This window comes from Cyclopterus lumpus, chromosome 13, assembly GCF_009769545.1.
Source record: "Cyclopterus lumpus isolate fCycLum1 chromosome 13, fCycLum1.pri, whole genome shotgun sequence".
Taxonomy (NCBI): Eukaryota; Metazoa; Chordata; class Actinopteri; order Perciformes; family Cyclopteridae; genus Cyclopterus; species Cyclopterus lumpus.
The window spans coordinates 16,008,244-16,032,892 of NC_046978.1; the positions used below are offsets into that span (position 1 = coordinate 16,008,244).

At 42.5% G+C, this 24,649-nt stretch overlaps 1 protein-coding gene across 1 annotated transcript; it reads right to left on the minus strand.

Annotated features, from left to right (window-relative positions):
- Positions 1-1,599: 1,599 nt before the first annotated feature.
- On the minus strand, positions 1,600-23,735 carry st3gal4 (ST3 beta-galactoside alpha-2,3-sialyltransferase 4). Its single transcript, XM_034548810.1, has 12 exons — positions 23,407-23,735; positions 18,626-18,681; positions 15,073-15,144; positions 12,598-12,679; positions 12,209-12,298; positions 10,786-10,883; positions 10,373-10,436; positions 9,861-9,956; positions 8,267-8,456; positions 7,625-7,762; positions 2,588-2,737; positions 1,600-2,510 (listed from the first exon to the last, which is right to left on the minus strand). The coding sequence occupies exons 3-12, from the start codon at positions 15,092-15,094 to the stop codon at positions 2,421-2,423; spliced, it is 1,020 nt and encodes a 339-aa protein (XP_034404701.1). The 5' UTR covers positions 15,095-15,144; positions 18,626-18,681; positions 23,407-23,735; the 3' UTR covers positions 1,600-2,420.
- Between the last annotated feature and the right edge of the window lie 914 nt (positions 23,736-24,649).

Genomic DNA, 24,649 nt, shown 5'->3' on the forward strand with positions numbered 1-24,649 from the left:
ACAGGCTCCACGCAGCGTGGTCGACGCTTTGTATATTTATACAGTTCTATCTCGAGGATGCGTCGGGGCTCCTTTTCAGGGTTAGGGTTAGGCAACGGCTCTACCTAGTTCACTACCTGGGGCTCTGGTGGCCTACATTATAAGGATGAAGGTGAGCTACGTCAGTCAGGATCAGTGTAGCGTCCGATCACCGTACCCCATAAAGGGGGCCGAGCCTGTGGGAGTTAGAACGAAGGTCACAGTATTGTAACCACCAGTTCTCTTAAGACAGCTTAGTGTGCTGCCTGCGGGCCAAATAGGCACGTCCTGATTGGCCAGCTATACGCGTATGCAAATGTTCAGCTAGCAAATGCATGCTCGTGATAAGAGGAGAGTTTTAAAGATAGAGTTCAGGAGAGGGCTCCGCTTATAGAACTAGGGTTATAATACTGTAACCTTCATTTTAGGCGTTTGTACATCTGAGTAGAAATATGTGACAAGTGTGCTTTTTTAAAAACATGCCTGAGTAGATCTCGGAACTGAAATGATGAGCTTTAAACGGGCTGAAAGCGGTGTTTTTGTTTCGCCGCATTGGCTTTCAGTGGCAAGAAAAATAAAACAATTAGCACCAAAAATGCTCAATTCTAGAGAACTGCATACGAGGGTAGGTGTACGATTGTGTCCTGTGGTCGCGAACAGGGTCTGCTCTCCGTAATCAGCAATGTGCAGGCAAAACACACAGATTTAGTCCAAACGGAACAAAGCTGAGCTAATGTACATGAGCAGGACGAGTATTCTGTAGTAAAACCCCCTCTTCATAGCAGTGAGCTCTGCTAGTAGCAGACACACCGAGGGTTCGTCCGTCTTCCATCTTTATTACAGCCCGACCTTGAAGAGCAAGGTATACATCACTATCACTAAGACATGACACTGCATTCAGGGGAGCATCTACCTTTGTGAGAAAACACATTTAGGAATGTGGTATAATAAGTAAGCTCTTACTATAATTATTAATATTAGTACTGATATTAGTAGTAGTTGTAGTAGGAGGAGAAGAGTAGTTATAAAGCATTTCCTGGATATCCCTTTGATTGAAAGCACATGAATGCTGATGCTGTTCCCCCATATGAGTGAGCCTAGTTTATAAATGCCAAGGGCACAACTCCATCCATGTCAACACTAATAGAAGGCCGTGCGCACAGAGGATAGAAGCCATCATTAACATCTGTCGCTAGCGGCAACTGTATGTTAGTCATTCTCGATTATAAGCATTGTGCATTGTTCTGGTCTTCCAGATGTTCATAGTGGTCCCTCACACATGTGCTAGTGCTAGCGTTGCTGTTGTTACACCAGGCACTTTCAGATGGGCTGCTGCATGACTGCACCATGTGCAGTGCAGTACGTGCCTTACTGTAGGATGTGCAGGCAGTAGACGCTCTCTGCCATCTAGTGGTGTACAGTGGCATTACACTGAGTGGTAAAACTGCAGCTCAATGCAGGTTCACGATGGTACATGAATGCATGAGTAGTGATTTCCATAAAGTGGGTGCCTGTTCAATAATCCATGTGAAAATAAATAAATGGAGAAACAAATGTGAACGACATCAAATGAGAATCAAATGCCATTTTGATTTCCTTTTAATTAAAAATGTATTTCATTCTGTACATTAGAAAATATCCAGTGGTACCATTTACTGGTATTGTTTCAGAAAAAGAAAGACAATTATAACAATGATAAAGATTAAATAAATTAAAATTCCAAAAACAACTGTCACCAAAACTCTTACAAATGGGCAAAATACAAGTCGTATTTCCAGTCCAAGAAACAAAAAATTAAGAATCTAATCCTGTGCAAATTAGGTTTCTGATCAATTCATTTTCTTTTAATTTAATGTAAAATGTACATTAACAGTAAAGTTCACCAAAAAAACAAACATAGATTCTATCACACCTCTTTACCTTAAAACAGATTCTGACTTGATGGGATTAAAAAAAAATAATCTCAAACCAGGTTGAGTGACAAATAATCCAGTTTGATTAATTTTGCAGCTCAATGATATGCATGGATTAAAAACAACATTAAAGCATTGAATTATCAAAAACTCTGACTTGATCCGACGTGACTTTTGCTGTCACATGAATAGTGTCCTGCAAACTCACTTTGAAAGCTGTGATTCAAAACCCATAACAATTAGAAAAGTGGAAACGCTATGCAAAATGCTGAGCCCTGTTACCAAAGGTTATTAACAAATTTAAGGAAAGCCATTAAAAAAAATAATAAAAAAGCAGTGAAATCATCAACTTTTCGCGTCTTTCATTTAAACAGAATGTAAGGCGTCAGTGAGACAAACCTGTAACTCCGCACGGTGTCTGAATGCACCAGTCTTGTATCCCACTGCAGAAGGCACATTAAACCAAATGTCATCATTTAGTGTTGTGTATCATAAATGCGGGTGAAGGTACAAAATAGCCCCGACATCCTCCAATCTTTTTAAGGTTTCGGATTCATGATTTAGGTCGTGGTAGGAATTCTGCAAAAGAAAGAAACACCGTATGTCAAAACAGAGACGACGTCGGAAAGGTCCTGCAGACGACCGGCGCTACCCACCTTCATGGATTTCATGGTGTCGTATCCGTAGTAATGGATAGGGTGCCTTTGGTTCTTTGTGTTGGGGTATCCAAAGCCGGCAACGTGGACCACATCACAGTAGTTGAGAGCAACAAACACGGCGAGGATACCCGTGGTGGGATGCACTGGCTGTTGAAACACACAAAGCATAATGAGAGCCCCCGTGAATAAAAAAGAAAGAAAAAAAAAGATCCTTGCACAAAAAAATTGCACCAAACTTCCCTGTAATTTGGGCATTTTTCTCCAGAATGTATCCCATCAGATGCCCATTATAATTATCATCATGCAGTACACACGTAACATTGAAAACCACAGATGTTTGTCAGTGGGTAGGGTGTGTTAAATATGCACGCAATACCACCTTCGCTGGACAAACAAAAAAAAGGTTATGAAATGAGCAATTTATGTTTAAAAAAAAAAAAAAAAAAAAAGCTAAATGCTAATTGCGCATCTGTTGTGTAGTGAAAGATTGAACGGAGGAATTTGCACACGCAGGAATACCATGACTCAACTGCAGCCTCTCGTCCCACCACTAGATGGAGATAGAGGGCAACCAACACTTGCAGGCGCTGACCTTCACTCATCACAAGCCTTCTCCATCTGGATAATACTATCAAATGACCTCAGCATTAATGGCTGTGAACATGTTTCGATGACGTGTAGCTCTCGTTTCCGACAGAGGATGAATGCACTTACTCGCTTAGTTGCTTTGAAATAAAAGATCCGGCCAAAATGACTGTTATGTAATGAAAAACATCTAGCGGAACAAAACAACCTCAACACTTCAAAAGGAACATTGTGACATTGGCAATATTGGGATTAAACCTGCCATGTGCGCCTATTAAAAGTATTCACGTTTTATTTTAAACAAAGATAATGCTTGTATTATCTCGCAGCTTTTTTTTTTCCAGAGACATAATAACTAACAATAGGTTTTAAAAAAAACAAACAGTCAAAACACAACATATGCAGTGCAAACACAGATGTATTTCATGAATGAAAAGTTAATTCACATAACTGAAAAAGTGGATCCTTTTCCAGCAGCTTTTACTCACTATCTCTGAGCAGTCTCTTCTGAAGAAAAGCACTCTTGATGCCAATAACAAGTAACAACTGGAGGCTAATTTCCCACAGTGTTATTGAGCAAAATACTTGAGACATCGTTTTACCTTCAGTTAAAAATGTATTCACATGATTTATTAATTTTTGGAATATTTAGAGAGGGAACTTGGCTCGGGGGCAATGTGCTCGCTGACTGTTTTGTTCAAAGTTCATATAAAAACATTCGGGAAAAAAACTAAAACAATCTGCCTTTATGCAGACAATATAAATAATATATGTTGATTAAAAAACCTCAAAACATTCAACATAATAACGTTAAAAAAAAACACACACACACACACATCCGCTACAAGGAGCAGTGACCGAGGGGTTTGCGAACGCCAACCATGAATCACAACACCTCGGCCAGGGACCTTAGTTGCATTTCCTTTCCTAGATCTCTCTCGCCTCCTTTCCTGCCACCTCTCCACTGGAAAACAATCTAATAATTGGTATAAAAAGGCCCCTAAAATACTGAAAGTCGTCTTGGTTACTTGAATTAACTTTTTTCGTACAATTTATCAGAGCTCAGTATCTCAAAAAGCTGCGGTCAAGACACTAAACAAAACAAAATTAATTGAGTGCACAAATCACACCCATTAAATCTTTTTGCGGGGTGCTTGTTTGCAATAAAACTGGTTTCAAGGCACTTGTAAATCAATGTGCGGTCCTGATGCTGAAGGTGTATTGTGAATTCATGTCCCATTATTGCACAATACTACTTTTGCTTCTTCGTGCCTCCGGCCATGGCCCTGCTGACACCCACTGCATCTATCATTATTTGTATTGTTAAGTCACATTCCTGATACCATTAATGCTTTTCGTATCATTATTAGTTGGATTATAACAACTGGTGCTCTGTTAACAACTCTATTATGTTGTTACTTCTGTACACATGGCATCTATTGCACATCTGAGAGAAGGAGAAGGATCCCTCCTCTGATGCTCTCCCGCATGTTTCTTCCTTATTTTTTTTAGTTTGAAGCTTTTTCTTCTTCATGTACTAATGCCAGGTTCCTGGGACAGAGGATGTCGTATGTGGACAAAGTGTAAAGAGGCAAATTTGTAATTTAAATTGAAAATACAATTTAATATCACTGATACGCAAACCGCATTCATGCTATTTTCCAAAGTGACTGTCAGAAAAAGAGATATCAAGAGATAAAAGATGAAAAAGAGAATCCCCTCCAGCCCTGATGACATTAAGGCTACACCCTACCCCAAAGTCTAAAAGAGATTTTAAACAAATCCCAGGGCATACATACTGTGAACGGGAAAAAAGTGTCTAAATATAATCGTCTGAAGTTGTAATCTGACTTTGCTGAAAACATTAAAGAATTAAAAAGGGAAATCGACTGACCCCCACTGAGATCTTTAAAAAATAAAAAAAATTAAAAAAAAAGTTAATGTGAAATTTAATGAGTTGAGACATGTTGGTTGTGTTGCCCCCGGCTGGCTTTCACTGTGCTCGGAGATTTCCCTGTGCCGTTTGCCGTTTCCCATACAACTCTGTCAATGATTATCCATGTTCACAGAGGCAAAAAGGAGAATCACTTCCACATGACCGAGGGATAGAAGGAACCTCCTCTTCCCATCCCTCTCCAAAATGTGCACGCTTTCCCCCAGCAGCCGTTTCACTTCCCCCTTCTCTGCAGCTTCGCATGTTATCATCAAGTTTCCTCTGCGAGAGCCCTGCGGTTACGTTAATATTGCATATGCCAGCAAGGGTTTACTGATTACCTAAAACATAGATTTTTACCAAAACTAGAGGTCTCTTTTAACATGAATTCAGATAAGCTGATTTATATAAATGATTATAATGTTCATTTACTTGCTTTCTTGCTGATTTAGATGAGAGGATCAGAGGATTAACACCAGCCTCATTTCTGTCCAGTTGATATGAAGCTACAGCCGGCAGTCAGTGTTGATTAGCATAATAACTGGAAACAGTTTGTTGGTTAAAAACATAATCCTTAACACCTGGAAATCTCTCTAATGAACATGTAATATATGTCTTTGTTTGATTCATACCGGAGTAAAATGTGGGTTGAAGTTATGTACGGGACTGTTTCTTGTGACTTCTCTCTGCTGGTTGCCCGACAATTTCAAAGCCGCTGCTGGTCGGTGTTCTTTAACTTTTGGATGACGCCAGGCGAACTATTTTCCCACGTTTCCAGTCTAAAATGCTAAGCTAAGCTAACTAGCTGTCGGCTGTAGCTTCATATTTAGCGGACAGATACGAGGTCTATCTTGTGAAATTCACACAAAGACAGAACATGTTGCGTATGTGAAGTATGAGCACTGTGTGCGTTGGTCTGCAAGATAAATTAAAAAAAATGTCCCACGGTTGGATCTATGCAAATAACATATACTCAACCTTTCATCCTGCAAAACCTTCATCAGAGTGCTTGCTCTTCAACCATAGCTCTCCGATGAGCGTTCAAGTGTGTGTGTGTGTGTGCGTGTTCCTGGGCTTAAGTGTACTTGTGTTCAATTTAAACCACATTTGACCACGATAGCCTCGATAAGAAAAGCCTGTTTTTCTTCTCTAAAACATTCGAGCCAGATCAATTTGCTCGTGTACTGAGCACGACTGTCTTCGATTCAGGAACTGACGAGCAACCTGCAATGGGACCCAGCTGACATTCTGTGTGTGTATTAGCCTCATGTGGTCGCCAGCACACAGGGCCAACGCCAGAGCTCTGCAGCGGCCCGGCGCATAGTTTGGACGCAGGCCTGTGGAGCCTTGGTGAGAGGGGAGGAGAGGGAGGGGCTGACTGTCAATGCTGCAAGCCTGACCTACAAGAGCTGAACACAGGCTTGTGTTTGGGGAGGCGGGTGTGAACATAGGAGTGTGTGTGTCTGTGTGTGTGTGTGTGTGTGTGTGTGTGTGTGCCTGCAATGCAGAAAGGAAAGGAAGGACAAGGGGAGAAGTGGCTGCCTGTGTGTGTTTTGAGGAGGTCCTGGTCTATCTGGCAGGGTCATTAGCGGAGGGAGGTATCTGCTAAGAGGAGGTCTGCTCCAGTCTGTCACTTGGAGATGGGAGGCAACGGGCCAATAAAAGACTTTTGCATGAGAAATGGTCCGAGTCAGATCTCGGGGCCAATCGCCCCAGCCAAAGAGTCGGAGTTCAGTTTGTGAAACAAAAGCAGATCAATGGTTCCACCGCAAACAAAGTGCCATGCGTCATGTTGTCTCATTGCGCAATCACTGCTCCTCAGTCCCCCAGTGTTAGTTTGTGAGTTAGAATATGATTCTGCTTCCTCTTTTGCTTGTTATGTTTTGTATAAGTTACATGGTCTCTCCTTTACTTTACTTTGATGTGTTTTATTGAGCCAAGAGTGACAAAACATGCTCACGAGTATTCATTTCCGGAGAAAACAGACACAGAGACAGAACACCGCGAGCTGTCCTTGTCCAGAGCATCTGGTTGAAATCCATACAATATGTTGGCTTTTCTTCAACAGCCAATTATTTTTACCGAGAGACTCACTGTGCAGCCTCGAAGACACAAGGAGCTTATCTTGTAATGAGATACCAGGATGCAGAGTAGAAGCTAATCTTCATCATGTTTTAGCAGTAATTGGATCCCCAAAATTGTTATTGACCCGGCTACGTTTCAAGAGAAATGCCTCTTCCAGTAAACTGTTCATCAAAGGCGCTCAGAGAGATATCATTGGAGGAAGCTGTGGCTAATCAGAGGAAGCTCCATCCAGCCTTGTTAACATTCATAGTGAAGGGCAAAAGGGGATAAAAGGGAGGTATGGGAGAAAGGGAGCAAACAAGAGAGACGGTTCCAGTGGGATCATTCTTTTGTGGGTTGACAGAAAAAGGTCATTATTATTGAGTTGCAACAGAGGAGAAGCATTGCAACCACAGACTCTCATACAGTGACGTGGAAGGTAGAGCTCTTACCTGTTTGCTCTTGGGGTACAGAGGGATCCGGAGCAGTCTGTCTGCAGTCTGGTGCAAAAAGTCGGGGTCCAGCACTCGGATTTTACTCATGTCGCCCAACCAGATTTGGGGGGGGGGCTTCCAAAATCCTTTCCTGACCTGGAAAGCACAAGTAAACAAAAGGAGAAAAGATAACACACCGGATGTTGGGAAATTGAACATTTAAGAGAAGAATAAAAAGGGCAGAAAGAGAGTTTTGATGTTCTTAGCTGCCCCACTGAGTTCATTTGCACAAACAGAGAGATGCAATTGAACCCATGACTTCTGCATTTCTGGAGGCAACCTAAATTGATGTGCAAATTAGCAAGTAATGACCCTGCAACTATTAGCAGAGAGGCTGGAGGTGCCTGGAGCAACAGAGTGAAGGATGTCTGGAGATGGAAACTACATTTAACTCTGAAGAGCACTGGCCTCACTGAAGTCGAACCTCTTAAGTATTTGTTCCTGATATGGATGGCTGGCAGCGGCTGGAAAACAAGCTAAAAGGAGAGTGTGTATGTGAGACAGAGAGAGGGAGAGACAGAGTGAGATGGAAAGTGTGTGTGTGTGTGTGTGTGCGTGCGTGTGTGAGAGAGAGAGTGCATTCTCACACATATCCTGTACCCTCTTCTCATTATAGAGGATCTCTTTGAGCCAGCGAAGATCTTGCTGCTTGAAAGGCACCAGGACCATAAGCGTTCCGGGCTCGTTGTGCAGTCCGGGGTTGTACGAGGCCGACTCGGGGTAGAAGAACCTCATGGTGGTCTTGTTTCCCACGTCCTCTTCGTAGCCCCTCACTGGGGCGTCATTCAATCTGGAGGCGGGGGACACAACACTTTATTGAGTGACAAGGACCGGCAGGTTTGTTTCATTTCCAACGGAAAGCCCCAAAAAAAGGGGGGGGGGGGAGAAGAATTGGTGTCCAGCCACATGACTTGAGAAATGTACTGCTCTAACTTTGAGCTAATTTGTAAAACAGATTTAGGGAGGGCCCGATCCCTGGACCTGTTTAGGAGCCCATCCAAACGACTCCGGTTTGACAACGTGTAATGTGCAATGTGAGCATTCTGAATAAACTTAAATGTTATGAAAATCATAGTCAGACCGAAAGTATATAAATAGAGAGCTTAAGTGAAGCCACAGCGTTTGGTTTCTGAAATACAGATGATGATTTAAATCATTTTCATTTTCATGGGCTCTTGGTAGTTCTTTGCTCACAAAATAACTGTTGCCTGATAATATGTAGTGTGAATCATAGGAACGGGATTTTTTTTCAGAAAGATTGATAAAAGAAATGCTCAATAACAGAAAGCAGATGAGTTACAGGAGCTACCGGAACATTGGCGAGGCCTTGATGTTAGCATAATGTTGTTGCAGAGTTAAATATTTGCCTATCGATTGATTAACTCAACTAGGATGTTTTTCAGCTTCTTCTTTCCTCCCTTTTCAAGGTCAACTTTCGATCAAAAACATGCCGCAAAATGTTTTGTTTTTCTACCTCGACCACGGAACGATTAGCCATTAAAGAGAGGGAGAGATGTGAGAGAGTTGAAGGAGGGAGGGGGGGAAGGTGGGGGGAGAAAAAAATGCATTGTGACCAGGCCAAATTCTGGCTGTTTGAAAGAGGCTTATAAAAACTCAGAATGCATGTGTTCATTCCAAGGCTGTAAAGTCAGATTTGCAGAGTGCCTTGGTCCCCGGGTAAAAAAACGAAAAACGCTTCTTTTTTTTTCTCCTTTTAAAGGCACTAAAGAAAAAGTTAGCTAATTGCTGAGAGGACGGCTCCACGAGAGGGTCGGGCGGTCACACGGTCGGATACTGTCCATCAATCGTGAGCGGCCAAGTGAATAATTTATAACCTGCTTTCAGAAGCGGGGAGAACTATCCAATTCCCTTTTTATTTTTAAGGTCAACGAGGAAATATCCGTCTGTTTCTGATTCATCAGTCCTGAGGGTTCTTAAAACGTGATATCAGTTACGCAGAAGACTTGGGTTTAAAAATGTTTATTATTTTTGCTAATATTGTCCTAATAATGCAGCGCTTGGAGTGGAATCAAAAAGCAGCAAAGCAAGTTTACAAAAAACTTTTTTTTCTTTCCTCCCCCTAATTAATTCCTCTCCTCTGTGAACAGCAGCATGAACAAACAGTTAATACTAATAACTGAATGCAGTAGCACAAACAACAATACTTTCATGAGGCGTTCTGCTTTGCGCTTACCGAATGACCACGTCATATTTGTTGATGATGCTTCCCAAGGAGCTATTTTTAATGGCGAAGCCATTGCCTATGACGACGCAGGTCCTGCATTCAAGGCTGTGGAGAAAAACACCACACGCAAACAAGTTTTGTACAATGATTCACAATGCGCCCCTCTCGAAAGAGACGTGACTGACAGCACATTCGTCACTCGAGCGCGCAGCACCCTGAGGTCGCTTTCTTGACCATAATGAGGGACATTATGTGGCAGTAAATACCCATAATCACAGTGATGATGTCATGGAGGAAAGAAGAAGAAAAAAACTTCATGCAGGACGTGTACCACAGCTGGAAAACATATTCCTGTTGTCGTGTCAATTATTAGATATGTGTTGGAGTCAATCCCGGACTTTTATAAATATTATAATTATTACTGTCCTGCACTGTGGACTTAAAACAGAAGTGTGCTGTGTTATTAAAACGTTGAGCTTTAGCATCATGAGCCAGGTTGGCTGAAGTGGGGCCACACTTACTTTTCAATGTTGGCTGGCACCTGATAATTTGCAATAAGAGCAAGAACTTTCAGTAGCAGCAGCTCTGGGAGGGAAAGGGAAGAAAAAGGAGAGGTTGAAATAGTGTGACTGTTTCAAAACGTTGAATACTGATTTGTAAAATGCATAGAAGACTGCTGTGTCGTGCTGCAGCTGTGTTACGAACTAAATGCATAGTCAAACATGTCCTCTTTTATCAAAGCACTGTGACCTCATGGCAATGAAGCATCGCTGTCAGTCAGGGTCATAAATTCAGACATATAACTTATTATTTAGTTCTGTGAACCAGAAATAAATGAATATATGGAGGAAAACAACCAGCAACACCAAGATGTGAGACATGTGCTGAGTAAAGTGAGCAGAAAGAGCAAGAGGATTATGTGGAGTCAGCATACCACTGCCCTTAATGCCATAAGGTAATGCCAGCTTTGACAGATGCTCCCGCCAGAAGAAATCCTCCAGTTTCAGAAAGAGCTGCGTCTGTCTGCTAATGCTGCATGAGAAATGTCAGAGCATGAGTTACAACACGATACTGTAGCTCACAGGGCTTCACTGTGTACATGATTTATATTACAGGAGGGTTTTGTGGCTGAAAGAGAGAGAGAGAGGGCGAGAGGGAGAGAGAGGCGAGGGATATGAATGAGGCGTCAGACAGTGAGGATGGGGGGAAACTGCTTTAAACTTTTTTTGGGGAGCTATAAAAACCATCAAAACCACACAATGGACAGCAGCGAATGTGCTGCCAAATAGTACAGTGTTCACATCGGCTCGTGGAAAAGCGTGTCTTAACTTTCCGAAATGTTCTGGTATCTATTAAGCAGGTAAACCAGGCCATTATAAGTAAACCAGTCATATGCATGACGTCATTCAATAGCAATTCCGCTGTTGGCATTTATCTGCTGAGGAGAGGGAAATAAAACACTAATGTCCTCCGTGCCTGTGGAGTGAGACAATTGTGGCAGGTTGTAGGACAGTTTGTGAAACAGTTGCTTTCACCGTGTTCGCTGGCTTCAGCCTCCAGCTGTTTATGACCTACTGTCTTTGACAGTGAGTCCCTCAGACATGTACTACCCTTGTGTGCCAGCTATAGCTCTTCGCAGGAGATCAGAATAAATCTCCCGGGGAGGGGTCTAATTAGAGAAATGTCACTCCGATTGCCTGGAAGGCCTCCCTGGGACTGTAATGACTGATGTGACGAACAACCAGCCTGCAACTTTTGTGTCAGGATGCAAATCATCTTCTTTAACAGAGGTAAAGGAATCTTGACTGTTCTGAAAGGTCAAAGGGCGGGCAGTGGAAGGTCTTCTGAGCTAAAGAAATAAACAGTGACCTTGGAGGAGTTTCGGACAAACAGATGGAGACCATATCACTATTTTGGGACTGAACCGAGCCTGGTTGAAGATCAACAGTAAATATACAGCTGAATAAACTGATAATAGAGCAAGATAAAAATAAATGAGGGGCAGAGGAAGAATGATTACTTAAAGCAGAACCTGAGGAGGACAAACAAGCTATTGGGTGGCTTCAAACAATGCAACTTTACGGTCATTCTTAATTCCCCCTTTGGACCTTTTCATCAACATATTCCACTTGAGTTGCAAAAACGTGCACGATTTAGATGGAAAATCGTTTTTTCATTATAAGTCCTGTTCTTTCTCACTGAAATATGCTTTCCCTTCATGACGGGTAAAGAATCTAACGGTTGCCTGGCACCTCGCGTTCAAATAAAAAATACTGGCAAAGCGTCCCCTCTTCTTAATAAGCCATCCACTCCCTCCAGTTTGTAAAAACAAAAACACAGACGTGCCATTTACTCACTTAAAGTTAAGGCTCTCCCACTTCTTCTGGGTTAGCCAGCCACCACACAGCGACTTGCTACTGTTCGGAGACTTGTTGGTGCCGCCGTAGCTGAAAGACAGACAATCACCACAACTGGCATGAAAGCTACTGCTGAATCCATAAAAAAAAAAACAGCAGGCCGGTAACCGGGTCCAGAACAGGAATGGGCATGTGTGTGTGTGTGTGTGTGTGAGGGCCGTTAAATTGAGCAGCAGCTCAGACTGCCAGATGATCAGAATGTGGGTTTGTCCTCTTAACTTTGTAGTGACTCAGCGCAACGCGGGCCTCATGAGCTCACTTTTTAACCAGAAATGGACGTTTCTGCAATTGTGTGACGGAGAAAGAACGAAATGGTTGTGTGTAGTTACCTCTGCAGTATGGCATAGGAGCAGTAGTATGTGACAAAGGAGATGAAGAAGAGGAGGATTGGGAGAAGCCTAAGGCACCATGCTGGAAATCAAAGAATAAAAAACGTACACGGATTAAAAGAAATGGATTACCCAATTTCACATACTGGCTTCCAGCTCTTGACAAATCAAACTAATAATTCTTTATAAATATTTAGATTAAAAAAATATACCATACCATTATATTATATTAAACTCAAATGAACAAAAGGTACTGCTCATAAATTCTATCAGTATAAGTCTGGGTACTGAAAACTGAAACGAATATAAATTAACCACTTGTTATTTAGAGAGAACTGCACAGTTGATGGCAGAGAGTGAAACTCACAACTTAGGAAGAATCATTTTATTTTAAAGGAATAGCCAACCCAATAACTAGAAATTGATTTTAAATACATATGGCAGGAAATTAACTTGTCGTCAAGATTTTTTCAATTGATGTATTCCGCACACTCAATGAGGTTTCTGTCCTGGAACAATGGGTGTTTTTAACTTAACATTAGTGGTATGCTTTTAAATGTTGGCCGGTCTGTATGAGAAGTACAGGAAACCTGTACGCCCTCAATTCATATCTATGCGTGTTGTACGACTCTGTCTCTCCCTCCACCCTGAAGCACTGTGCTGATCAGCTGTCTCGGGTGTTCACAGACATGTTCAACACCTCACTGGACACATGGCATGTTCCAGCCTGCTTCAAGGCCTCCACCATCATCCCCGTCCCCCCAAAAAAAACACGAATCACAGGGCTTAATGACAACAGGCCCGCCGCCCTGACCTCTGTGGTCATGAAGTCTTTTGAGCGCCCTCACCGACCCACTCCTGGACCCCCCTGCAGTTCTCCTACAGAGCCAACATATCTGTAGCCAAAGCAATCAACATGGCCCTCCACTTCATCCTCCAGCACCTGGACCGTTTGTAGACTTCCGCTCTGCCTTCAAAACCATCGTCCCTTCTCTGCTGCAAGACAAGCTCTCCCAGCTGCACGTGCCCGGCTCCACCTGCAAGTGGGTTACAGACTTCCTGTCTGACAGGAAGTCTGCAACCCATCGCCGTCTGGTATGCTTATCATTCGCTCTGCTGAGAGGGCGATTGGCCGCAATCTCCACGACTTGTTCGCCTCCAGAGATTGTAGCCGACCGCTCTCACCCTGGACACAAACTGTTCGAGTCCCTTCCCTCTGGCAGGAGGCCGCGGTCCATCAGGACCAAGACCGGACGCCACAAAAACAGATTCTTCCCGTCTGCAGGTTCATCGATAAAGCCCGAGACCCCCACTGACACTTACATCCCTCGGACAAAGTCTGACCGTTACACAACCTTACGTTACACATGTTTTCTCCATAAATATACACATAAAACTTGAACACTTGTTTTAACACATTTGTATTTGTTTGTTTGTTTACCATATTGTATTAAATTATGTCTCATACTATTGTTTATTGTTATGGAACATTCGCTTAGCCACTTGGCAATAAACCGTGTTGATTCAACCCGTTAATCGATGAGTCACAGTTTCTCGGAAATGTGTTTTTTTGCCGTCTTTCCAAGAGTTGGATGAGAAGACTGACACCACTCTCATCATGTCTCCACACAATATGAAGCTACAGCCAGCTGGTTAGCTTAGCTTAGCTTAGCACAAAGGGGTCCGGAGATTCCGAACAAAAACCGAAGTGTAAAAACAACAACGTATTACCCGTATTACGAGCGGTAATGTGTGGGGGCCAGGCACGGCGACTTCCTGGAGTCTCTGCTGGTTGCCTAGAAACCTCACGGTGATCAAACTATTCCTTTAAGGAGACAAGCTAAACCGCCGATACCAAGTACCAAGAAATGAACTGTAACTAAGACTGAGACAGACCATATTTCAAACACTCAATGGCACAACAAAAATAGAGCAACCTTCAATGCCACTGCAGCTCTTTTGTTGAAAATGAATCACGGCAAAGGGTCTTTGTCTATGGAATGAAGGCAAGGGCCCCCCTTTGAATCAGAGGAAAAAAAGCTTTGGGTTTTCCCACATTAATTTAGGCAACATCTGGAGTAAACAAGACTGGTAATTTTTGAGAAGTGGCTACGTATTGTCCGGCTAGAGGCCCAGCAGCAACACTGTTGGTGCAAACGGTAGTGGGGATAGTTATCGTTGTGCAATACAGTATGTACAGTATGTATGACACTGACGGTCAATAGTCTTAATATTCTGCGGATGTTTAAAGGCCCAAAAAGCTAAAGTAACTTGTGTCACTGAGCACGGATAACCCAATGAATATAATATATACAATAGTGTTTGTAATGTTAAAGATCTGATTGTTTATCAAAGTGCATTTTGGTCATTAATCCTCTCATCATTGCATAAGAAATAACAGATCAGATTAGTGCTTTAGCGAATACCAAGAGAGGGCAAGTCCCATTCATAATAATCAACAGTGGAAGAGCTTACTTTTAGTTGCCTTCTGGGACATCTTCACGTGCTCCTTGGTCCTCTCATGTCTATACAGTGCATGTGGTTATCCTGGGTGATGGTTACAGAAAAAAAGAAGAATGATTTGAATACTACCTCCTGTCAAACATCATATGAATAGATCCTCTCTCTCATTTGAACGTGGGAGATCCGTAAAATAAAATGCACAGCTGTTAATAGTCATTTGTAATCATCTCACACCCTCGCCCACATACAAATTAGATGCCTTGACAAGGCTCAGATGAGGATGGAGTGAACGGAGGTGCCACAGAAAAGAGAGGGAGAGAAAATGACAGAGTGGGAAGCTGAGAGAGAGAGAGAGAGAGAGAGAGGGGGAATGGCAGCAGATGAAGGCTGATCAGTTTAAGAGGATCATGCTTGACTGATACACACTTGTTCCCTGAACTGAGGGATATGTGAAATCCCACTTCGGAGAGTTAAAACCAGATTAAAAGGTATTTGTAACATCACAAATATCTGACTACTTAATGCACAATGCACATCTTAACCTCAGTCTCCCTGATTTGTGATTTCCAGAGTGAGACCAGAGGCATCCACACACCCAAATAGTTGTACAGAAGTTATGCTTGACACGGCTTCAGGGCCGGCCCCTCACTGAAAATCAATAGTGAACTGAAGGAGTGCATAGCTGAATATCTATTTTGAGGTGTGTGTGTGTGTGTGTGTGTGTGTGTGCGTGCATCAGCACTTGATATATTGCAACATAGTAACGTAATACTGCTGGAAATCTACCAGTAAAACATGCACGCCCCGACTTAGGAGGAAGGAGCAGAAACCACATGATTACTTAACAGGGATGCTCTGCAGATTTTAATCCCCAATATGCAACCACTCAAGCCCCGCCCTGAAAAACACAACGTTTCACATACAAAACTGCTTCCTCCTGAATTAGAATGTAGGAGTTACAGTGGGAGTGTGTGTGTGTGTGTCCAATTTGAGGCCGGGGCTGTGTTTGTATCCTAAAATATTGTTTAGGAAAAGACGAAAACACTTAAGAATGTGAAAAGGAGCAAACTTCAAACAAGCAGGATGGCTTTTTCCTTCTGTGTTTTCCCGGTTTTGATCCAACTGTTCTGTGCCTGCATGGTAGAGCTATGGTGCTCATTAGTTGATTAACCATAAGTCAATTGGCGTAAATTTAATAATATATATATATTTTTTATTATGAAGAAATAGCTGATCCAGGCTTCTCAGATGTGGGGATATGGTGCTTGTCTAACTCTAAATTGGCATATTTTTACACAATAAAAGAAAGATTATACAACTGATGCTAACGCAGCTGATGCAGTTACATTACATTACATTACATTACATGTCATTTAGCTGACGCTTTTATCCAAAGCGACTTACAATAAGTGCATTAAACCGTGAGTCCAAACTCAGAACAACAAGAATCAAGCAAGTACAATTTCTTCAATAAAGTTAAACTACAAAGTACTATCCGTAAGTGCCATTTAAGTGCTACTAAAGTGCTATCGGTAAGGGACATTTAAGTGCTACTACGGCATTTAAGTGCTACCTATTCAAGGTATAGTCGAAAGAGATGTGTTTTTAGTTTGCGCCGGAAGATGTAGAGACTTTCTGCTGTCCTGATGTCAATGGGAAGCTCGTTCCACCAATGAGGAGCCAGCACAGCAAACAGTCGTGATTTAGCTCGAAGTGAAGGAGCTACAAGCAGATTGGCAGAAGCCGAGCGAAGTGAACGGGCTGGGGTGTACGGTTTGACCATGTCCTGGATGTAGACTGGACCCGATCCGTTCGCAGCACGGTACGCAAGTACCAATGTTTTGAAGCGGATGCGGGCGGCCACCGGTAACCAGTGAAGGTCGCGGAGGAGCGGAGTAGTGTGGGTAAATTTCGGTCGGTTGAAGACCAGTCGAGCAGCTGCATTCTGGATGAGCTGTAGAGGTCGAATGGCATTAGCAGGTAGACCTGCCAAGAGGGAGTTGCAATAGTCCAGCCGTGAGATGACCAGAGCCTGGACCAGAACCTGTGCCGCCTTCTGAGTGAGAAGGGGTCGTATTCTCCTGATGTTGTACAGCATGTACCTACAGGAGCGTGTTATTGGGGCAATGTTGGCAGTCAGGGAGAGTTGACTGTCGAGCGTCACTCCGAGGTTCCTGGCAGTCGGAGTCGGAACCAGCAGTGAGTTGTTGAAGTTAATAGTTATGTCGTGGGTGGGAGAGCCTTTTCCTGGAAGGAGGAGAAGTTCAGTCTTGTCCGGGTTAATTTTCAGGTGGTGTGCGGACATCCACTGAGAGATGTCGGTCAGACAGGCAGAGATTCGTGCTGCTACCCGTGTTTCAGATTGGGGAAACGAGAGGATCAGTTGGGTGTCGTCAGCATAGCTGTGGTAGGTGAAGCCATGCGAGCGAATGACAGAGCCAAGAGAGTTGGTGTACAGAGAGAAGAGAAGAGGACCAAGGACTGAACCCTGAGGGACCACAGTAGTCAGAGGACAAGGCTCAGACACAGATCCTCTCCAGGTTACCCGGTAAGAGCGGTCGGTGAGGTAGGATGAGAAGAGTGAGAGCGCAGTGCCTGAGATACCCAGGTCCTGGAGGGAGGACAAGAGGATCTGGTGGTTCACTGTGTCAAAGGCAGCGGAAAGGTCTAGAAGGATGAGGACAGAGGAGAGAAAGGCTGCTCTAGCAGTGTGAAGCTGCTCAGAGACAGCAAGGAGGGCAGTCTCTGTTGAGTGGCCTGTCTTGAATCCAGACTGGTGAGGGTCTAGAAGGTTGTTACAGTGAAGAAAGGAGGAGACTTGGTTAAAGATAGCTCGCTCTAGAGTTTTGGAGAGGAAGGGAAGGAGAGAGACAGGTCTGTAGTTGTTGACTTCAGATGGGTCGAGAGTGGGTTTCTTCAGGAGAGGGTTGACTCTTGCCTCCTTCAGAGAGTTGGGGAAACAGCCGGTTGAGAGGGAGGTGTTAATGAGATGGGTGAGAAAGGGAAGAAGGTCCGGAGCAATGGACTGGAGAAGGTGAGAAGGGATGGGGTCAAGGGGGCAGGTGGTTGGGCGGGCAGAGGTTACCAAGGTAAGAACTTGATTGGGAGACAGGGGGATAAAAGAGGAAAACAAGGGGGAAGAAGGTGAAGTTACTGGAGGTGTAGATGAGGAAGATGGATTAGTAAATGAAGAGCGTATGACGTCTATCTTTTTTGGTAGTTACACAGTTGTTCCAATTAGTACAGATTCTCCGAACACACTTCATGATCATGAAAAACACATCTTTTTCGACTATACCTTGAATAAGCAAGGTAGCGCCGTAGTAGCACTTTGGTAGCACTTAAATGGCTCTTACTGATAGCACTTTGTAGTTTAACGTTATTGAAGAGATTGTACTTTCTTGATTCTTATTGTTCTGAGTTTGGACTCAGCGTCAGCTAAATGACATGTAATGTAATTAAGTGCCTAAATATTGCAAAATGACAGCTTCCCAGGGAGCTGTGTATCCACCAATTTCATATCAACAAAAAAATAAAACACTATATTAAAAACGGAACATCTTACCTTTCCCCTCTTTCATTTCCAATGAGTATATCCTCAGTGGTGGAGATGTGATGAGCCTGCGTAGTAAAAGCACAAAATCATCTGACATACGTATAAGCAACACGAGAATATCTGCACAACACACAAAATAACTCAGATAACTCCTTGAGAGATGTTATCATGTAAATATGGTTTGTAACCATGGTTGGTACACACGCAATGCTGAATAATATATGCTGAAACACATACAAATGTCTTCTTCTTGTCTTTATTTTACAGCATGCAGCTCATTTGAACATTATTTGTATAATATAAAATAGGTGGTGTATAGAATGTGTGGATTTTCTGGGATTTTGACAGTTAGTCCGACGCCTGGGGCATTTTATTGTGATTTTCTGACATTTTATAGACAAATGGCAAAATTAACTGATAATTTGTTGCAGCCCTGTATGACACCGGGTATTAAATACTACCCATCACCTTTGTATCATTATTACCAATTTATATTAATCTTTATAGTAATCTATGCTTCCCATAATGCAAAGAATACAGTTCAAAATGCTCCTTATTGTTACATACAAAGGGCCTTCACAGCCGAGCCCCTTCATACTTTATGGACCTCCCACCTGCAAACCTCAGCTCCACCGAAGCCAAACCCGGAACAGATTTACAGTGAGAATTACCAGGTCGACTCTAAATGTTTGAAGTCTATGACGCGGATAAATGACGACACTCACCAGAGAAAAGGACATGTGCGTTCTGCTCACAATAGAAAATCACCTCCAAAACACCCGGGAATTTAATCCAGTCAGAAGAGCTAAATCTTGGGTCCATTTGTCACACTTTTATGAAAAAAAGCTTTTAAAAAATGGTAGCCTATAATAAACCCTTTTTTGTCCTTCTGAAAGGGCATCCTCATAGATAAAAACTACTTAGTGAGCGAGCAGGAAAGTCAAAACCGTTAGCTAACGGTACGCTGATATGGATAAATGGTGAAGCAGTTAGCTAACGGTACGCTAATATGGATAAATGGTGAAGCAGTTAGCTAACGGTACGCTAATATGGATAAATGGTGAAGCAGTTAGCTAACGGTACGCTAATATGGATGAATGGTGAAGCAGTTAGCTAACGGTACGCTAATATGGATAAATGGTGAAGCAGTTAGCTAACGGTACGCTAATATGGATGAATGGTGAAGCAGTTAGCTAACGGTACGCTAATATGGATAAATGGTGAAGCAGTTAGCTAACGGTACGCTAATATGGATAATTGGTGAAGCAGTTAGCTAACGGTACGCTAATATGGATGAATGGTGAAGCAGTTAGCTAAAGGTAGCGAAGAAGCATAGTTAGGCAAATGTATATGGTTGAAATAATGAGCTATCATTTAAATAGTTAGCCAAAGGTAAGACAGCTAAGGCAAATGCAGACTTGGCCAAACCAACTTTTATAGAACAGATAGCATCCAGTTTGAAATATGATCTGACGAACACAATTGCAACACGATGAGGAAATTGTTCTCATCCGGTGGGAAGGATACAAAACTAATTGTCATAATCATGCCCGAGCTATTGGTGTTATTGCTTCATGTTCGTTGCCGCTTCCTGTTGCTCAACCAGACATTTGTATGATCTTATCTTTGGTGACTTATCTTTGCATCTTGGTATAGCGGCTGATGGTTTCCAGTCGGGTCGCCGTGGACCGTTCCCATCACTGACATAATGAACCAAGGTCACATATCCTTGAGCTGAAGGACGACGGCATCTGATCCGCGAAAAAAAGCTGACGGCTGTGGGCCGCACTATGATAAGACACAGTGTAACTTTCTCCGCATGGAAGCCAGAGACTAAACAGACTACGAGGCTGTGCGATGCAGTGGGTGCTCTGACGACCAGCATGTGGGGTTTTTGGTTGTTGCGTTTGTGAGGTCTAAAAAGGGACAAACTAATATTAAAATCAATTACCTCGTACACTATAAATTGTATTTATCCTGCTGATTGTATGTGTTATCTCACACTGATGGACTAGTATGGCTTGTGTTGCTTTATGTAGTGTATTTATTGTCTTGTATTTTTTTTGTTTTTTAGTCTATGCAAAAATATAATAACAAAATAAAAATACAAAATCCTACATTTTATATGTAATGTCTTAATTCCCTCGACATTGTCATTTTCATTCAACTAACCCTTTTATGCAGAGGTTACCTGGAGATGAGACTTAGAATAGCCATTCTTTGCCATATAGTTAAGGCCGGATTAACCCATTTGGGGGCCTTGAGGCAAAGAAAGAGCTGCTGAACACCCCCCATCACCACCTCTTTACACAATATTTACTGTGTGTCTCCTGTGCCCTTCAAGTAAACAAATCAACAAATGTATCACATTACTTATCTTAAAGCAATAAAGGTTTTAACACAGGATCCTCCAACAGGACCACACCCTGCACGTTTCATCAAAAGTGGGCCCATCTAAGATGCGTTTTAATTTGATACATCCATGAACGCCCGACCCCACCCCTCCTCCATCAAGGACTCTTCACGTGACCAGTGCACCAGAGTATGATGAAGCCACGAGCGACATATCTCAAAGCCCCATTAAATGCAACATCTGTCCAAAAAAAAGATCTCTCTCATGTAGCCACTGCAACAGTATAAAAACAACAGCCTGAAAATAGAGATCTATCTATCTATCTATCTATTATATCAGTGATGAAAGACTGCGTGTTATGTACGTTTGTACCACAATGAACTATGGGTAGTATGTATGTAATGCCCCCTTTAAGCCCCATCAAGATAAACTATATCAATCATTCGCCAAATCATTCCAAGTGGTCAAATAGAATTGCAGAGTTTGTTCCGTGTCTGTTATCTAACATTTAAATCTGCAGTACACTTTTGAGCCACATGAGGGAGACTGAATATTCATATTTTTTTATGTTAACTGACGAATTATAACAATTAATCAATTATAAAAAGGCTAACGTACATACTGTATTTGCTGTAAGTTGTTTCTTTTACTTTAAGAAGAAAAACAAGAACCTGTTATCTCTGCCTCAATGTATATTGTTTTAACTGACGTGGGGACATGAACAAAAAAGAGATAGCTTTTTTAATAAATCCAATTTTTTTTAAATTTAAATTCATCAAGTATTTAACATGTTTATGCGTTTTCAAAAACAGATTTGACATTTGGGTTTTATTTATTTTATTCAAGATAATATTAGGCTGCTGCTGAACTGGACAAAAAAAGCACACACACACACACGCGCTTGCAAATGCAGAATGTGTATCTTAAAATTAACTTTTCATCTTTTTATCTTTTCTTTTGCGGAGCACAAAAGGAGTCTGAGCAGTTTAAAGAGGAGAGAAGGAAGCAGGGAATAATTTTGGAAGAAAAGTGAATGAATTTTCTTTTACATTCTTATATTTACTATGTTTTATGATGTGTTATAATTGAACCTATTGTCATTTACTTTTTGCAAAAGGAACGGTTTTTTTTACCATTCACATTTCTGCACCCTCAGACCTCGTGCTTCCCGTGAACAGGTTGCATCAAGTTCGTGCGGTTTTGGCACATTGTGTTTCCCAATGGGCCGTGCATCCTTCCAGTGGTGAAGATCAGTGGCCCGGGGCCAGACAGGAACAAGGACCTCATCACATAAGAGGACTCACCGGGCTGAATTAAAAGGACTCTTTAAATTACTTTAAATTGTCTTTGTGATTAAAATATTCTGTCGGCTAAAAGCTCTTCAAGGAACTAGTTTAAGTTCTCAGGTGCCACCACATAAGGACATTGTTGCATCACTTGCATACAGTAAGAGAGTTGTAACTGGCAAATTAAGACGCTTTTCACAATATCCAAGTTGTCATCCATTGTTGTTGTTGCTACGAAACTAAAGTGCAGGTGTTCTATTTTTGTATTACTGCGGAAACTGTGCAACCATTTAAATGCATTTTCCCTCAAATACATGTTTTAAAGTCAAGGCTGCTAGCGACACAGCTAGAGTCACAGCTGCAGAGGACATGGTCTGTTCCAAGTTACCGTGTGTACTAGGACTACAAAGCACCATGACACGCAACAACATAGTTACAAATAACAAGAAGATGTCACTATTGCAGTAAAATATTGGAGACAAGATAAACATGTGTACTTCTCAGTCAAATTCAGGGCGTAAAAAACACACGAGGGGTGACTGTGGGTCAGTGGTCAGTGGTTAGCAGGTCCATCTTTCAATCAAGAGGATCAGGGGTTCGATTCCCCGCCCTAGTCGATGTGTCCTTGAGCAAGACACTTAACCACGAATTGCTCCCCGTAGCTGTGTCTACGCTGTATGAATGTATGTAAGTCTCTTTGGATAAAAGCGTTGGCTAAATGAAATGTAATGCATATGGTGACAATGTCAATGCAGCTCCTCACAGCCTCTCAGCTATCAGCCAACAATATTTCAAATAGTGTCCCAATAGCATCCTGTAGCCTAATTATTAGAAGCAGAGCATGGAAAGGAAACCAGAAAGCTCAAATCCCACTTCAACTCAGATGCCATAACCGATCACAGGGATCATAAGAACATGTGGTTGAATAAATCCAGGAGCATATGGTAGTATCCCTCCCAAACAGGATGCGGTCCTTTCCAGTCTAGTCTACATCCAAATAAAGACAAATTCACAATTCAAAGCTCGTGACTGCCAGATTAAAATATTGCGATGCCAGTTATAGCAGATTAGTGGTGTTTCATGCCTGCAGCATGTACAAAAAAAACACACACAGGATGCCCTGCGTTAGCTCCAAAGGGGTCTTCACTTACCAGCAGCGCTGCCGGACAGATGAGCTTTCGATCCGCGGAGCGAGCCTGTTGTAACCTGACGATGGTGTTGCAACCAAGTTCACGTTGCTTTTTGGTGACACGCGTTGCGTGGGCAAACGATTAATACGCGTCCGCCGGTAGCGCGCGCGCGCACCGGGGGAGAAGCACTGATGTCATGTGAGCATCAGAAGAAGTTTCTCTGATTTCGGAACCGTGTAGCGGAAACAAGGAGCGCGCACGCCGACCACAGGGCACACTGTTCGGTTGGTGGGTCGGCGGGCGGCTTGTACTGTTACAGCGCGTCCCCTCCTCTCTCTCTCTCTCTAGCTCTCTCTCTCTCTCTCTCTCTCTCTCTCTCTCTCAACGCAGCGACGCATGCGCATGTGGGCACGCGCACTGGAGAGAACAGATCCAAATTCCATGCCTTTGAAAAAAAAAAGAAGAAAAAAAGAAGAAGAGAAACACACAAGCTGAAACCTGACGGCGCCGGCGTTGAACTTGAAGCACACAGGTCATCAAAATGTTCCATGTGATCTCCAGGTTATTGTGATTATTTGCCACATGGCTCCTCGGTCTGCTTCAGACTGGACTTTTATCTCAGAGGGCACAACATCTGGAAATACTTTGCAGGGTTTTTTTTCTTCCTTTTAAACCCCTAAATGTAAAAGCTAATACAGAGAAACGCTGAGACAAGCAGCGGTGGAAGAAGTAGGTTACAAGTGAGGGTCCTGCATTCGACATTGTTGCTCCAGTAAATGGAGGCATAGCGGGGACATGAGATCAGGAGAGGCAGGGTGGGGATGCAGAGCCTCACCTGCCATCATGAACCGTACAAAACAAATAATGATACAATACAAATTATTATGCATCTACTTATTTGTGCTGTACATGTAATTTATGTATGATTCCAATCATTTCAAGCATTTTTATAATCAAAATCGCTGAATTTGTGCAGTGAAAAAAAAAACAGCGGCGAGGCCAACAATACCTCTGCCTCCCTGAAGGGGGCGTGCGAGAGCCCGCGGGTCGGGTTCATGCTTGTTCTGCCGTTGCTCTTCTTCTTCTTCTTCTTCTTCTTTTTAGCTTTGACCGCCAAAATAGAAGATTGTATGCACTCTTTTCCTGGAGCCGCTATAAATGTAACGCGATCCGGAAAAAAAAAAAAACGTTGCTTTAAAAAAAAAAAAAAAAGTGCATTGTCTAAAAAAAATAAAATAAATGTTCTTGCCGTAATAAAGACACA